Genomic DNA, 17,401 nt, shown 5'->3' with positions numbered 1-17,401 from the left:
TTTCATCACTGGCCTCCAAGAAGCCCTGATCTTACCCCCTGCGACATTTTCTTATGGGGGTATGTTAAGGATATGGTGTTTCGGCCACCTCTCCCAGCCACCATTGATGATTTCAAACGAGAAATAACAGCAGCTATCCAAACTGTTACGCGTGATATGCTACAGAGAGTGTGGAACGAGTTGGAGTATTGGGTTGATATTACTCGAGTGTCTGGAGGGAGCCATATTGAACATCTCTGAACTTGTTTTTGAGTGAAAAAAAACCTTTTTAAATACTCTATGTAATGATGTATAACAGAAGGTTATATTATGTTTCTTTCATTAAATACACAGTTTTAAAGTTGTGGTATTCTGTTTGAATCACCCTGTATTTTTCGCAGCCACTTTCATCAGCGATACGATTGCATGTAAAGCATTAGAAAAATTGGTTGTCCCATCTATTTTCAATCACTTTGCATGTTTTCAAACAAAAATAGTGTACACAGCTATGTGCTGTTCTGTTTTGTTCCTAGACGTCGGTTTCACAGAAATCAGAAAACTGCTTCGGAAAGTTGATGCGTCCGAAGCTTTGTAATCCTACCCTTTCACGAAATAAAACTATGTGAAATACTGTCATTGAAGTTACTACCAGATTCAGCATTAGGATAGGTGTCTTTCATGCCCCGTATAGCAGTGTTCCAAACAGATGTACTCATTCATTTTAAGCGTCTTCAGGTTCGAATCAGTTTCGTTTGCAGGCTCAAGGTCAGAGTGAGGCATAAGAGGACAGACAACAAGGGAGGTGGGGGGGGGGGGGTGGGGGAGGAAACAGACAAAATGTGTGGTGAAAAGCAGACAGGCAGAGAGAGGAAGGAAGAGATGAGTGGGGGAGGGGGGGGAGAAGGAGCTATTTTTGCAGTTACATCAAATACTTTCCTCGGCAGATGCATATTTTTTCATCTGATAAGGTTGCTATTTTTAGGAAATGTCTATTGGGTAATGGTGGATGGCTGATGTAAATCATCTGCGACCTCTTTGGCATTATAAAAAATTCCTTCAGTAATGTTTTATATATTCATTTCTCATCTGGACACGTCACTGATTTCTGTCTTACCTGGACATTAAACAATTTTCTTTAACTGAGAGCCTATCCATTGTTGCCCACTCCCTTTAGAACTGTTGAGTGGTACTTAAGTAAATAAATTAGTGAAATCAAAGTGAAGTAGAAATTAGAATATAAATGAAGAACTTAGTTTAGTTTAGAAGAATTACACACTGGCAAACAGCGGGCAGAACAGCAGAGCAGAAGAGACAATGACCATGAAGTCAGCAAGTTCCACATAAGCGGACGCTGTCGATTCAGCCGTGAGGGCATCGCCCGACCGGCTCACGTGTTTCTCAGTTGCCCTCGCCTACATTCCACAAGCCAATGACCGACATTAAAGAAGATTCTTCGAGAAGCATTTCAACGTGACAGAAGAGGCAATGACCGGCTCACGTGTTTCTGAGTCGTCACATGTGATCAAAGGCCCTCGCCTACATTCCAAGAGCCAATGACCGACGTTAAGAAGATTCTTCGAGAAGCATTTCAACGTGACAGAAGAGGCAATGACTGTGAAGTCGTTCACCTCCAGTAAACTGAAGTGCATAAATACGCCGGACGCAGTGAGCCTGACAGACGAAGGAAGAAGAGAAGAGTAGCAGTTGTCTTCAGACCGTCATGCAAGAAGAGACTACATCATACACAGACGCACCAAGTCAGCCACTGTAATGGAATAGCAAGCAGCAGCCTCGGTGCCAGAAGACAGAAGTTAAAAGGTATTTTAAGTCTGATTATTACATACGCGAGTGACTCGTGTGGATGGGAAGGAGACGGCCTCACATCAGCAGTCACCTGTGAGCCGGGATGAAGATCTGACAGCCGAAGACTGGCAAGCGGGAGTCCGTTGTTCGAGTCCGGGACACTGGCATTCCCCCGCTGCGCCGCTCCGCTGGCCGACGCACAACACATGCGGCCACTTAGAGAAGAGAAACACTGGGATGCCACATCCAAGGTATCACCATCCGATGCACGACTTCGCTCGCAATAATTAAACGGGCCACCTCGCCCTGCGCGTCTCCAGTCAGCTGGGCGAGACGGCGACAGGAGATACACACTGCCACGCGTAATCAGACGCCGCCGATGCCACAGCAGAAGGCTTCGCAAACGACACAGCTGCCGCTCTCAGAGCCAGGACATCGAGTAAGGAAACAGTTGTACAAATCTTCAATAAAAGTTATCTTATGTAAAAATGCTGTTTCATTCTACCTCATACCTGAGCCAAGGAAGAACCCACCCTGCCCACATGTTGTTAGGAGAGAAAAATTAATTTATTTAGTATTTTCACCCTGGCATTATGCTTTAGAATTAAATGGTCATTGCAGTGATTCTCATCCTGACAATTGACTAGCATCAAAAGAGAAAACCCAGTTACATTTAGTGGCCGAAGTGTTACAGAACTTAATTTTTCGTAACTATTTATTGCTGTCTTAAGTAAACTTTCTGAACCAAGTATGACTTGCTCGTTGTTATCGATAATGATAGAAATAAATTTTAGAAGCCTACTGCACTTCAACAATGAAGTAATATTGGGTTTATATCCTTATCTGGCGGAAGTGCATCTCCTCTATAGCAACTTCGATTACCAAAACTTTCATGTACCTGACTCATATGGTAGACTGAGAGTCTCCTTTAAAGTACTAGGCTGGTGCATAAGTTTGTAGCGTTTATGTTTCGCATATTGATATTCCGGTTGCTATGGGTTTACTTATTTATTGAATTATTTTTTAAATTTGTTGATCATTGTTGCTGTTTGCGTTTTCATATGGTCACTTTGTCATTCGGAGATAGTGGGTGGAGCAGTGGATGCAATAAAATGGAGTGCCAAATGGAAAAATCGGAATATTTCCGATGTTTTCTTCTGTTTGAGTGCTGTAGAGGGGTGACAGCAGCGGAGACAGCCAGCAATGTTTGCACCGTCAGTAGGGATAATGCTGCTGGAGAAAGCACGACAAAAAAATGGTTTTTTCGATTTAAGGAAGATCCTTTAGTAACACTCCTCGTCCAAGAAGACATTTCAGATTTTTAAAATACCGTTTAAACCATTAATCCACAATGACCCACGCCACTGTACTCATCAACTAGCAGATGTACTTAACTGTGGTCGTTCCACCATCGTGCGGTATTTGCAAACAATGGAGAAGGCTCAAAAATCGGATGTAAGGTTACCGCATGCTCTAAGCCAAAATCACAAAAAATATATGGTCATGTTTGGTCATATGTGCACCTCTGGTCTCTCGGCATAAACTGGATCTTAAATCACACTGATCTTTACTATCCTGTATCGCTACTAGTTAACTAACACAACGAAAAGACAGACGTGGTTGAGGCCAAACAAAACAGCGACTCCCTGTATGAAGACCAACGCGCATCCACAAAAGTTAATGCTACACATCTGGTGGAACAGAATACTGCGAATTGCCTCTCCAAAGTGTAATCATCACTGCTGACATTTATTATCAACAACTGAAACGTCTTGCAAACGCAATCCAAGAACAACGACCATGAATACTACGTGAATTGATGCTACTCCACAATAACGTCGCCTCCCACATTCAGCTAAACTAACGAAAAACGCTATACAAGACTTGGGTTGGGAAACCATTTCACACCCACCCGATTCACTTATCTTATGCCCTCAGGATTTAACCTTCTCTACTCTCTGTCGAACAACGTTGAAGGAAGTCCTTTCCAAGACAAAAATTCGCTCCGAATATGACTCGACGAGTTTTTCGCCTCAAGAGCACATGATTTCAACTGTCTGTGAATCGAAAACTTACCCCAGCGCAGGCATTCTTTTGTAAATAGTGACGGAGAGTATATTACTGATGACTAATGTCTCTGTTAGGTGTATCTGTTGCGTTTATTAAACTCGAGGGAAAACGCTACGAACTTATGCATCAACCCATTATATACTCCTACGTGCATGTACTCATGTATTCCGCTTCCTGACAATAATACACACTTTGTGTGTTAAATCAGACCTCCACTCTACACAAAAAGTTTTAAATATACATCCGGAATCCTCGGACAGTCGAAGGATATCCAAACGAGAGAGCTAGGAGACGATGTCACAAATGCCAAGCTGTGCATTCGCGCCTCCTCTGCCCGCTTATCCCTTGTCCCTTGCAAGCCATGATAACAGCTTAACATAAACCACGAATTGCAGCAATCTGCAGCCAGTGGCTATTGCGAGAGCCTCGAAGTCTCGGACAAGACCACCTGACGAGCGTAAGGAGTTCATACTGATCACTGCAAAATATTGAAGAAGGTTATCCAGATATCTAAACACCTGCATTATGAGAAAAAGATAAATACATCCAGCAATAAAATAAAAACAATATGGGATATAGTTAAGTCAGAGAGAGGTAGGACCAGAAATGAGGAGGAACAAATAGCTCTAAAAATAGATGAAACCCTGCTAACAAACGCATGTTGTGTTGCAAACCATTTAAACAAGTATTTTGTCTCTGTTACTGATAGTATGGGGTTGTCAGGTTCAGAAAATAATGCAATGGAATATCTGAGATCAGTGCACACAAGAAATCTCAGTAAAATGGAATTGACACTTAACTTCACCCAAAGAAATAGAATCCATCACAAAGTCCTTGATATCAAAGCATTCTAGTGGTTATGATAACATACAAACAAAGTTACTAAAAGTGTGTTCATGTGAGCTTAGTCATATCTTAAGTTATTTCTGAAATGAATCACTTGACACAGGAACATTCCCAGATTGGCTTAAATATGCTGAAGTTACACCTCTCCTCAAGAAAGGGGACAAAGAAATGCCATCAAATTGCAGACCGATCTCACTTTTGCCAGATTTTTCAAAAATCTTTGAAAAGGTTATGTTCAAGCGTCTACTTAAACATCTTACTGAAAATAACATACTGTCAGAGTCACAATGTGGGTTTCTTAAGGGTTCTGATATTGAGAAAGCTATTTACACTTATAGCGAAAATGTCCTTAATTCATTGGACAACAAATTAGAGGCAACTGTCATATTCTCTGACCTGTCAAAGGCGTTTGACTGTTTGAATCACAGCAATCTTTTAAGTAAATTAAAATATTATGGTGTCACTGGTAGTGCTGCAAAGTGGTTTCAGTCATATCTTACTAATAGAAAACAAAGGGTGTTATTACATAAAACTTCAGCAGTAGGCAATCAGACATCATCTGACTGGGAAGAAGTGATATGTGGTGTTCCCCAAGGTTCCATACTACGTCCACTACTGTTACTTGTGTATATTAATGACCTGTCATCTGTTACATTACCAGATGCCAAGTTTGTCTTATTTGCAGATGGTACAAACATTGCAATAAATAGTAAATCAAACATAAATTTAGAAAGGGCAGCTAATCAAATTTTTACTGACATTGATAAGTGGTTCATAGCCAACGCACTGTCACTAAACATTGAAAAGACCCACTATATGTAGTTCAGAACTTCTAAGAGATTTCCTTCTGGTATTTGTATTAAATACGATGACACGGAAATAGGAGAATTTGAGAGTGTAAAATTCTTGGGATTACACCTTGATAATAAATTCAGCTAGGAGCAACATACTAACGAACTGCTAAAGCGCCTGAACAAGTCTGTGTTCGCAATGCGAATGATGTCAGACATAGGAAATATAAATATAAAAGAACTGGCATATTTTGCTTATTTTCACTCCATTATGTCATATGGTATCATATTTTTGGGGTAACTCCACAAACAGTGAAAAAATGTTTAGAGTACAGAAGCGTATAATAAGAGTAATGAATAGTGTAAATCCAACAACATCATGTCGATACCTATTCAAAGAATTGGGCATATTAACCACAGCTTCTCAGTATATTTACTTGTTAATGAAGTTTGTTGTAAATAATACATTTCTTTTTCCAACTAACTGCTTAGTACACAGTATCAATACTAGGAATAAGAACAATATACATAAAGATTTAAAATCATTTACTCTTATCCAGAAAGAAGTCCAGTATTCAGCAACGCATATTTTCAATAAGTTACCAGCAACCATTAAGAGTTTAGTTTCAGACAAGCCACAATTTAAACATAATTTAAAAGAATTTTTGGTGGCCAATTCCTTCTATTCCACCCATGAGTTTCTCAACAAGTGCAGTAAACCATTCTAATGGAAATTTATTATACTTGAATTGTTGACAGTACTTGGCTGTAACAGCCAAGTAACTACCTACTATGTGAATGATGGATATATGGAAAGAAGATATAAGACTTAAGTCTGTAAGTAGTGGAAGTTTGATTTTAAATCTTGTACTTAATCTGACTGTTCTTAACTGAGGATCACTGAAATGAATAATTTACTTTAATTTTTGACAATACATGGTTGTAATAGCCAAGAAACCAGCAAATGATGGATTTAATGAAAGCAGATGAAAGTATTAAACCTGTAAATACCAGAAGTTGGAAAGCAGATATAAGTCTTAAGTCTGTAAACAGTGGAAGTTTGATTTTAAATCTTGTACTTAATCTGACTGTTCTTAACTGAGGATCACTGAAATGAATAATTTACTTTAATTTTTGACAATACTTGGTTGTAATAGCCAAGAAACCAGCAAATGATGGATTTAATGAAAGCAGATGTAAGTATTAAACCTGTAAATACCAGAAGTTGGAAAGCAGATATAAGTCTTAAGTCTGTAAACAGTGGAAGTTTGATTTTAAATCTTGTACTTAATCTGACTGTTCTTAACTGAGGATCACTGAAATGAATAATTTACTTTAATTTTTGACAATACTTGGTTGTAATAGCCAAGAAACCAGCAAATGATGGATTTAATGAAAGCAGATGTAAGTATTAAACCTGTAAACAGCAGAAGTTTAAATTTAATTCATGTACATAATTTTACTGTTTATTGACAGACGATCATTAAAATGAATGAATCTCAAGTTTTTCTAATTATATTTTTGTAATGCATTTACCTGACATGTTCCTCACTCAAGAGGATTCTCTCTTTTATGGGTCTATGGAATAAATAATTAAACTAATCTTTCGTGACCAAACAGCTGTTCTCCCAATAGCTATGCTACAGAGCTTCGAAATATATGAAGAACGACATTGCGCAAGTGCTGTAATCTGTATTTATTCAGAATCACTGGTTTCAGACATGCGCTCATCTCCTGGTTTAGTAGTAACCTGGTAAATAGAAGGTTCGTTGGCATCAAATACTCTATTGTAGCATTTGTCGCATGTACATGTATCGATTTTCCATCAATCAGTGCACAGATCGATATTCCATCGCAGTGTTCCGTGTACTGCCTCACCAATATCATAAAATAGCTATGGATAAGAATGGCTGTAATACTGACTTACGTCTTTATGCATAGCTGTTTTATGCTAATGGTTAGGCCATAAAAGGAAATAAATATTTTTACAAAAGTACTGCTGACCACGTACGCAGCAGAAACACACATTGTTCGTCACTACATAGACCTCTGTAAAAATAACAACTACAACATTGTAGTAGTGAGAGAAGAGTTGGAAATTACATAGCACATCTTAAAACCAGAATGATAATCTTAGACTAGACTGGTTCGCTAAATTCAGTTGCAGAAGAAACTCCGTTGAGTTTCTGATAAATTAGTCATCTCAAGAAATTAATTGATGCTCACGTGTACTAAATGAAGCAACAAAAATAGTTGATATCACCTCTCCCTTTTTAACACTTTCCCAAAAATCTCAGGGAACGAGGCAGTTTTGCAAGTTTTGTGTAGAAGTTATTTAGTATAAATTTTATGGAGCTCAGATAGGGACAGGACAAAAGCTATGGGTTTCGCGAAAATTATTCTAAATAACATTTGTCGTAACTTTAAAAATTAGTTGTACCTTCGAATATTTGATTATGAACAGGGAGTGGCAACTGACCCTTAACATAGACAGATGTAATGTATTGCGAATACATAGAAAGAAGGATCCTTTATTGTATGATTATATGATAGCGGAACGAACACTGGTACCAGTTACTTCTGTAAAATATCTAGGAGTTTGCATGTGGAACGATTTGAAGTGGAATGATCATATAAAATTAATTGTTGGTAAGGCGGGTACCAGGTTGAGATTCATTGGGAGAGTGCTTAGAAAATGTAGTCCATCAACAAAGGAGGTGGCTTACAAAACACTCGTTCGACCTATACTTGAGTATTGCTCATCAGTGTGGGATCCATTCCAGATCGGGTTGACGGAGGAGATAGAGAAGATCCAAAGAAGAGCCGCGCGTTTCGTCACAGGGTTATTTGGTAAGCGTGATAGCGTTACGGAGATGTTTAACGAACTCAAGTGGCAGACTCTGCAAGAGAGGCGCTCGGCATCGCGGTGTAGCTTGCTCGCCAGGTTTCGAGAGGGTGCGTTCTGGATGAGGTATCGAATATATTGCTTCTCCCTACGTATAACTCCCGAGGACATCACGAACGTAAAATTAGAGAGATTAGAGCGCGCACGGAGGCTTTCAGACAGTCGTTCTTCCCGCGAACCACACGCGACTGGAACAGGAAAGGGAAGTAATGACAGTGGCACGTAAAGTGCCCTCCGCCACACACCGTTGGGTGGCTTGCGGAGTGTAAATGTAGACGTAGATGTACCTTCCAATTTTAAAGCTTGTGGAGCTCAGTTAGCGACGGACAAAAGCTCCAGGTTTAACGAAAACTGTTCGAAATAGCATTTGTCAAAGCTTTAGAGATTAGTTATATCTTCGAATATATGATACTGAACTATACCTTACCTTTGTGATCAGTACTTCTCCATACCAGCAAAATATTAGGAGCTGAATGGCTGCTCCAGTGAAGTATACACAGTACCGACAGAGGGCGCCAAAGTCATTAGAAATCTGTAACATACGGCGAAAGAGCCAGTAACTACGTGCAATCAAGTACATTCGACGTATGCTAAAATACAAATTGAATTGACTATAACGATATTGGTTTCCATCTGCTACCCCACCCTGGCTACCTCCGATGCCTGTCCAATCGGCTCAGACTCTGGCCTGGCTGACTCTGACACCGGGTCGGCCGACTCCGCCACCAGCTCTTGTGGAGCAACGGAACCCACACTACCCGAAAGGTACCAACGGCAGGTGAATTGGGGAACTACTGCCCTATTAGCTTTGCAGCTCGTGCATCTATATTTCTGGCAAGATTAATATACAGAAGAAAGGGAAACGCAACTGAGGAAATGTTAGATGACTAATTATTTGGTCTTCCCGAACATAAAGGCAGGAAAGTGAGTTTCACCAAACCTGATTATGGCAATAACTTCACTACACAAAAATAGTTAAAGAAGGATACGTACTGTAAGAAATGGGACAGAATATGCTGATATTACTCAAGGAGTCGAGACAAGGTTGCCAATTGTACCCCACCCTACCTCTACATCTACAACTACATTTACATGGCTGCTTTGCAAATCACCTTTAGGTACCTGGCGGAGGATTCGTCGAACCACCAATAATTCTGTAAGTCCACTCTCTAACAGCGTGCAGAAGAAAGGAGCACCTATATCTATCCATGTGAGCTCAGATTTCTCTTATTATATTATGATGGCGTTCTTCCCTATATAAGTTGGCGTCAACAAAATATCTTTGCATTCGAAGGAGAAAGTTGGTGACTGAAATTTCGTGAGGAGATACCGACGTAGGGAGAAATTATTTTTATGGTATCCACACCAAATACTTTATCATATCCGTGACAGTCTCTCCAATATTTCTCGATTGTACGAAAGGTGGTGCTCTTCTTTGAACTTTCTCAATGTACCCCATTAACCCTATCTGTTTATGATCCCACATCGCGCAGTGGCACTCCAAAACAGGACGGCCAAGCGTAGTAGATCTGTTGCATCTTCTAAGTGATCTGCCAATAAACTACCATCTTTGGTTCACCTTCACCACAGCATTTTGTATGTAGTTTTCCAATTTAAATTGTTGGTAATTGTAATTCCAAGATATTTAGTTGAATTTACGGTCTTTAGATTTAACCGATTTTTCGTGTAACCGAAATTTAACGGATTTCTATTTTCACTCTTGTGGATGAACTCATATTTTCCATTACTTAGATCCGTTCCCAATTTTCGTACCGTACAGATATCTTACCTAAATTCTTTTCCAAGGTTTAGATCTTTTGATGTCTTTAGTAGACGATAAACGACAGTATCCTCTGGAAACAACGTAAGTGGCTGCTCAGACTGTCCCCTAAATCGTTTATATAAACGAGGAGAAACAGAGGGTATATAAAATTACCTTCGGGAACGACAGATATCATTTCTATTTTTACTCGATGACTTTCCGTCAGTTACTGCGAATTGTGACCTCTCTGACAGGAAATTGCGAAACCAGTCGCATAACTGACACAATTCTCCTTAAACACGTAATCTGAGTACAAGCCGCTTATGAAGTACGGTGTCAAATGCCTTCTGGAAATCTAGAAACATGGAACCAATTGGGAAGCTTTTGCCGATAACACTCAACATTTTGCACGAGTAAAGAGCTAGTTATTTTTCACAAGAGCGATGTTTTCTCAATCCTTGTTGAGTATTTGTCAATATACAGTTCGAACACAATATTTGTTCCAGACTCTTGCTGCGTATCGACGTTAGTGAAGTGGGCCTCTGTTTTAGTGGACTACACTGACTGACTTTCTTCAGTGTTGGTGTGAGGTGTGGAACTTTTCAGTCCTTAGGTATGGATGCTTCTTAGAGCGAGCTGTTGTATATAGTTAAGTATGGAGCTACTGCATCAGCATACTCTTAAATGGTATGCATTCTGGACCGGAATACTTGCTTCTGTTAAGTGATTTAATTTGTTTCAACATTCCAAGAATGTCTATTTCTAAGTTACTTATCTTGGCAGTTGTTCTTGATTCGAATTCTGAAACATTGTCTTCGTCGGTGAAGGGATTTCGGAAGGCTTGATTTAGTAACGCTGCTTTAACGGGACTGTCATCGATAGTCTGTCCATTTCTGTCACACAGAGACAGCATTGATTCTGTCTTGCTACTAACATACTTTACATACGGCCAGAATATCTTCGCATTTTCTGCGAGATTTAGAGACAGAGTTTCGTTGTTGTAACTATTATAAGAACCTCGCATTTTTAAAATGTTTATATTGACGATATCAAAGTGTTTGGTTTATTTTGCTGAAAGACACATAAAAAACTAATGATTTTAAAATAATTACGAAGCCATTTACTGATCATCAGATTGTGTTGTTGTGGTCTTCAGTCCAGATACTGGTTTCATGCAGCTCTCCATGCTACTCTATCCTGTGCAAGGTACTTCATCTCCAAGTATCTACTGCAACCTACATCTTTCTGAATCTGTTTAGTATATTCATCTCTTGGTCACCCTCTACCATTTTTACCCTCCACGCTGCCCTCCAATATTAAACTAGTGATCCCTTGCTGCCTCAAAATATGCCCTACGAAACGATCCCTTCTTCTAATCAAGTTGTGCCCTAAATTTCTCTTGTCTCCAATTCTATTCAATACCTCCTCTTCAGTTATGTGATCTACGCATTCTGCTGTAGCACCACATTTCGAAAGCTTATATTCTGTTCTTTTCCAAACTATTTATCGTCCACGTTTCACTTAAATACATGGCTACACTCCATACAAATTCTTTCAGAAACAACTTCCTGACATTTAAATCTACACTCGATGTTAACAAATTTCTCTTCTTCAGAAATGCTTTCCTTCCCCTTGCCAGTCTACATTTTATATCCTCTCTACTTTGACCATCATCAGTTATTTTTCTCCCCAAATAGCAAAACACTTTTACTACTTTAAGCGTCTCATTTCCTAATCTAATTCCCGCAGCATCATCCGATCTAATTTGACAACATTTCATTATCCTCAGTTTGCTTTTGTTGATGTTAATCTTATATCCTCCTTTCAAGACACTGTCCATTCCATTCAACTGCTCGTCCAGGTCCTTTGCTGTCTGACAGAATTACAATGTCATGGGCAAACCTCATCTCTTCTCCATGGAGTTTAATTCCTACTTCGAATTTTTCATTTGTTTCCTTTACTGCTTGCTCAATATACAGATTGAATAACATCGGGGAGAGGCTACTTCCCTGTCTCACTCCCTTCCCGACCACTGCTCTCCTTTCATGCCCCTCAACTCTTATAACTGCATCTGATTTCTGTGCAAATTGTAAACAGCGTTTCACTCCATGTATTTTACCCCTTCCAGCATCAGAATCTGAAAGAGAGGATTCCAGTCAACATAGTTTTTGACAATCTCTAAGTCTACAAATGCTAGAAAAGTAGGTTTTTCTTTCCTTAATCTATTTTCCAAAATAAGTCTTAAGGGCAATATTGCCTCATGTGTTCCAACATTTCTACGGAATCCAAACTGATCCTCCCCAAGGTCGGCATCTACCAGTTTCTTCATTCGTCTGTAAAGAATTCGTGTTAGTATTTTGGAGCAGTGGCTTCTTAAACTGATAGTTCGGTAATTTTCACATCTGTCAACAACTGCTTTGTATAGGATTGGAATCATTATATTCTTCTTGAAGTCTGAGGGTATTTCGCCTTTCTCAAACATCTTGCTCACCAGATGGTAGAGTTTTGATAATCCTGGCTCTCCCAAGGCTGTCAGTAGTTCTAATGGAATGTTGTCTACTCACGGTGCCTTTATTCAACTTAGGTCTTTCAGTGCTCTGTCAAACTTTACACGTAGTATCATATCTCCTACTTCATCTTCATCTACATTCTCTTCCAATTCAGTAATATTGTCCTCAAGAACATCGCCCTTGGATACACCCTCTATATACTCCTTCCACCTTTCTGCTTTCCCTTCTTTGCTTAGAACAGGTTTTTCCATCTGAGCTCTTGATATTCATACAAGTGGTTCTCTTTTCTCCAAAGGTCTCATTAATTTTCCTGTAGGCGGTATCTATCTTACCCCTAGTGATATGTGCCTCTACATCCCTACATTTGTCCTCTAGCCGTCCCTGCTTAGCCATTTTGCACTTCCTGTTGATCTCATTTTTGAGACGTTTGTATTCCATTTTACCTGCTTCATTTACTGCATTTTTATATTTTTCCCTTTCATCACTTAAATTCAATGTCTCTTCTGTTCCCCCAAGGATTTCTATTATTCCTCGTCTATTTACCTACTTGATTATCTACTACCTTCACTATTTCGTCTCTCAAAGCTACCTATTCTTCTTCTACTGTATTTCTTTCCCCCATTCTTGCCAATCGTTCTCTAATGCTCTCAATTAAGCTCTCTACAACCTCTGGTTCTTTCAGTTCATCCCGGTCCCATCTCCTCAAATTCCCACCTTTTTGCAGTTTCTTCAGTTTTAATCTACATTTCATAACCAATAGATTGTGGTCAGAGTCCACACCTGCACCTTGAAATGTCTTACAACTTAAAACCTGGTTCCTGAATCTCTGTCTTACCAATATATAATCTATCTGATATCCTCTAGTAATTCCCGGCTTCGTCCATGTATACAACCTTCTTTCATCATTCGTGAACCAAGTGTTAGCTATGATTAAGTTATTCTCTGTGCAAAATTCAACCAGGCAGCAACCTCTTTCATTTCTTCCTCCCAATCCATATTCACCTACCACGTTTCCTTCTCTCCCTTTTCCTACTATCGAATTCCAGTCACCCATGGCTATAAAATTTTCGTCTCCCTTCACTATCTGAATAATTTCTTTTATCTCATCATACACTTCATCAATCTCTTCATCTGCGTAGTTAGTTGGCATATAAACTTGTACTACTGTGGTAGGCGTGGGCTTCGTATCTATCTTGGCCGCAATAATGCGTTCACTATGCTGTTTGTAGTAGCTTACCCGCATTCCTATTTTTCTAATCATTATTAAACCTACTCCTGCATTACCCCAATTTGATTTTGTATTTGTAATCCTGTATTCACCTGACCAGAAGTCTTGTTCCTCCTGCCACCCAACTTCACTATGTCCTACTATATCTAACTTTAACCTATTTATTTCTCTTTTTAAATTTTCTAACCTACCTGCCGGATTAAGGGATCTGACATTCCACGCTCCGATCCGTAGAACATCAGTTTTATTTCTCCTGATAACAACGTCCTCCTGAGTAGTCCCGGCATGGAGATCCTAATGGGGGACTATTTTACCTCCGGAATATTTTACCCAAGAGGACGCCATCATCATTTACCCATAAGTAGGGCTCCATGCCCTTGGGATGAATTACGGCTGTAGTTTCCCCTTGCTTTCAGACATTCGCAGTACCAGCACAGCAAGGCCGTTTTCATTTGTGTTACAAGGCCAGATCAGTCAATCATCCAGACTGTTGCCCTGCAACTACTGAAAAGGCTGCTGCTCTCTTCAGGAACCATACGTTTGTCTGGCATCCAAACAGATACTCCTCCGTTGTGGTTGCACCTGCGGTACGGCTATCTCTATCGCTGAGGCACGAAAGCCTCCCCACCAGCGGCAAGGTCCACGGTTTATCAGATTATAATAGGAGAATAGGTTCAAATTTCAGTACATAAATAGAATAAAACTGTCGCTAAATATGGAATGAGAATGAGGGCAGGTAAAACAAAATCTATGTCATTTCAAGGACTCAAACCTACAGAAGCCAAAATTCTTATAGATGGATTAATTACTGTACAAGTAAGGGAGTTTGTATATTTAGGATGTAGTTTCATTAAATTAGATAATGCAGAGCTATAGTTGGCCAGATTCAGGCAGTTTTTCGGACCTATATAACGTGTATTAAAACATAACATACAGAAAGAAACAATAATTAATCTCTGCAAAGTAACAGCGTTGCCTTTGCTGCTGTATTGCAGGGAATGTTCAACCATAATATCTGATCATTTACGACGAATGTAATCATCAGTGGCGAAGTCCCTCTACTTTGTCGCATGATACTCATGGTGTGACCATAAAAGAAATACCAATTTGAGACAAAAACTAAATTTTAAAGGTATTTCAAATATAATAGAAAAATACCATCTGAACTGAAAAGACCATTTCCAACGTATGTATTATGATGGGATAACTAAAGCTGTAATGCAACGTAACAGAAGCGGCAAGAGAAACGTTGGATGACCACTGAGGAGATGGTGTGAACAATTCTTAGGCGGAACAGGTCAAAAGGCCTAAACCATGAAGACGAAAAAGATGACAAAAGCACAATGAAACAGGCTATAGACATATCACGACACCTTCATTAAATATGAATATAAATTAATGGAGCCGGCCGCTGTGGCCGACCGGTTATAGGCGCTTGAGTCCGGAACCGCGCTGCTGCTGCGGTCGCAGGTTCGAACCCCGCCTCGGGCAGTTAGGTTTAAGAAGTTCTAAGTTTAGAGAACTGATGACCTCAGATGTTAATTCCCTTAGTGTTTAGAGCCATTTTTTAAATTACTGGAGAAAACGGGTAACATGCACTCCTTGACAGCTGAAAAGAAACAGATGCTTTGCTGGACGGGAATAATCACAGGCAATGGCAGACGACATGGGACACAATAAATACGTAACAGAGTTGGAGTGGTATATTTGTAGCGAAACATTGTACAGATTGCACCACATGGGAATGGAGGAAAACAAACAAACAAATAATGTGTGTTTGTCACAGGTCAGACGTGCGACATAAAGGTCGAAACGAACTTTTTCGTAAGGAATATGCCCTCCTCGTGCACAAATGCGAACTTTTCATCTGTTATTCATGCCAACTACCAGACTGTTGCGGAGGCCTTGGGGGATATTTTCTGACTCCACTGTGAAGGTGGTTCTCAGTTCTTGCATGGTTCGGAGAGGAGGTGCTGACTGAGAGGCACGTCTGCGAAAAGCATCCCAGGTATGCTCTGTTGGGCTTAGGTCCGGGGAGAAGACAGGCCATTCCACAAGTAGAATATATTTGCTTTCCATTGCGACCGAAACGTCAGTGGTCATGTGGTAGCGGGTATTGTCGTCCGTAAACGGAGAGTCGGAACCTATTGCTCCCCTGAAAGGACGGACATGATCCAGCATACTCTCTCAACAGTACCGGTGTGCTGTGACGATACTTCGGCCACTGCGCCTAGGCCATATCAGTGACATTCAGGAACGTTCTGTCCCCTTCTCTCCGCGCAGTGAGTGGCCAGAATCACTTGCCTCCGTGGAACGGAGTTCGTTAGAGAATATCACTGTGGACCACTGTTGCTGACCCCAACCTTCATGCTCCCTACACCAACGATGCATGGTTGACGAATTTAAAAGGCTTCCGAGCAAACAAACCACCTTAATTTAAACACTGTAAAATGTTTCTGGCAGAGAAACGTGTCCCGGTAGCAATTGCAAGGTCTGCATTGATCTGTCCAGTAGAGGTTACATCTCTCCACTAGAGCTAACTGCGTTTTTATCCTCTTACGGTGTGGTGGTCAGTCTGAGACCACCGGTGTGTTTTCGCAAAGCATTTCCACCTCCAGTGACCTTCTTCAACGCCGAGGAGACACTTTAGAACACACCCTTTTATATGGTCACGGTACTGACACTTCGACCGGCTTCGAGCCTTTCAACAGCATGTCTACGATCCTAAGCGCTCTAATGATGACTTGCCGTGTAACATGAAATTTCGCATTAATCGGGTTCATGCAAACCTTCGTCAAACAAGTACTGCATAAACTGTCGAATCCACAAACAGCATTCGTGCGCAGGCTTCACTGCAGTGACACGTCCAGCTCACTACAGCTACTTTAACTCTAATTGATCGGTTGTTCTGTGGGAATCGCCGGTCGTTTCGTAGCAATTGTCAGGTGTTCCTCAGCAAGTGCCAGTTGTTCCTCAGTATTTGTCAAGGAGTATATTATACGCACCTGAACCGAGTGCGAACAACATGTATTGAGTCGTGACCACATGTCAGTAATCCGACGTAGACCATCACTTCACACTTGTTTACCTTATGCCACTGGTCATATGTCACGTCTCTCTCTCTCTCTCTCTCTCTCTCTCACTCACCCTCACTCACACACACACCCACACCATCACAGTACATGCAATCTACTCTAACATACACGCCTCACTGAACTGTATCTACCTTTATTATTACGAACAGCGCGCCATTGTCATGATGTCACGAATCTGTTTCATGAAAACAGTTCTTTGGTCGTTCTTCTGCTTCTTCAAAGCTGAGCCAAAGGCAAATGTCAAAGCCATCGGTCAGAACAGCAGCGGAAAACGATCCCAATTGCTAATGAGCTCTTATCTATGATCATTAGCATCCTTTCTCACACTACGGCAACGAATGGATAAAAAACACGATCCTTCAAAGTTCTGGATCTGATGGTGGTTGTGTTTCAACTCGTTAGCGGAGGAAAG

The 17,401-nt window shown here is 40.4% G+C and overlaps 1 protein-coding gene across 1 annotated transcript in view; it reads right to left on the bottom strand.

Moving 5' to 3' along the window:
* LOC124616230 (putative odorant receptor 92a) overlaps positions 1–17,401 on the bottom strand; it is a 199,428-nt gene that overhangs the window by 159,556 nt on the left and 22,471 nt on the right. Inside the window, exon 6 of the mRNA XM_047144532.1 lies at positions 8,822–8,926. Within this exon, the coding sequence (XP_047000488.1) occupies positions 8,822–8,926 (105 nt within the window). The remainder of the gene's footprint in view (positions 1–8,821; positions 8,927–17,401) is intronic.

The sequence above is a fragment of the Schistocerca americana genome, chromosome 5 (genome assembly GCF_021461395.2).
Source record: "Schistocerca americana isolate TAMUIC-IGC-003095 chromosome 5, iqSchAmer2.1, whole genome shotgun sequence".
In the NCBI taxonomy this organism is placed as follows: domain Eukaryota; kingdom Metazoa; phylum Arthropoda; class Insecta; order Orthoptera; family Acrididae; genus Schistocerca; species Schistocerca americana.
The sequence above is the reverse complement of the archived record's forward strand: the minus strand, read 5'-3'. Positions and strand labels throughout refer to the sequence as shown.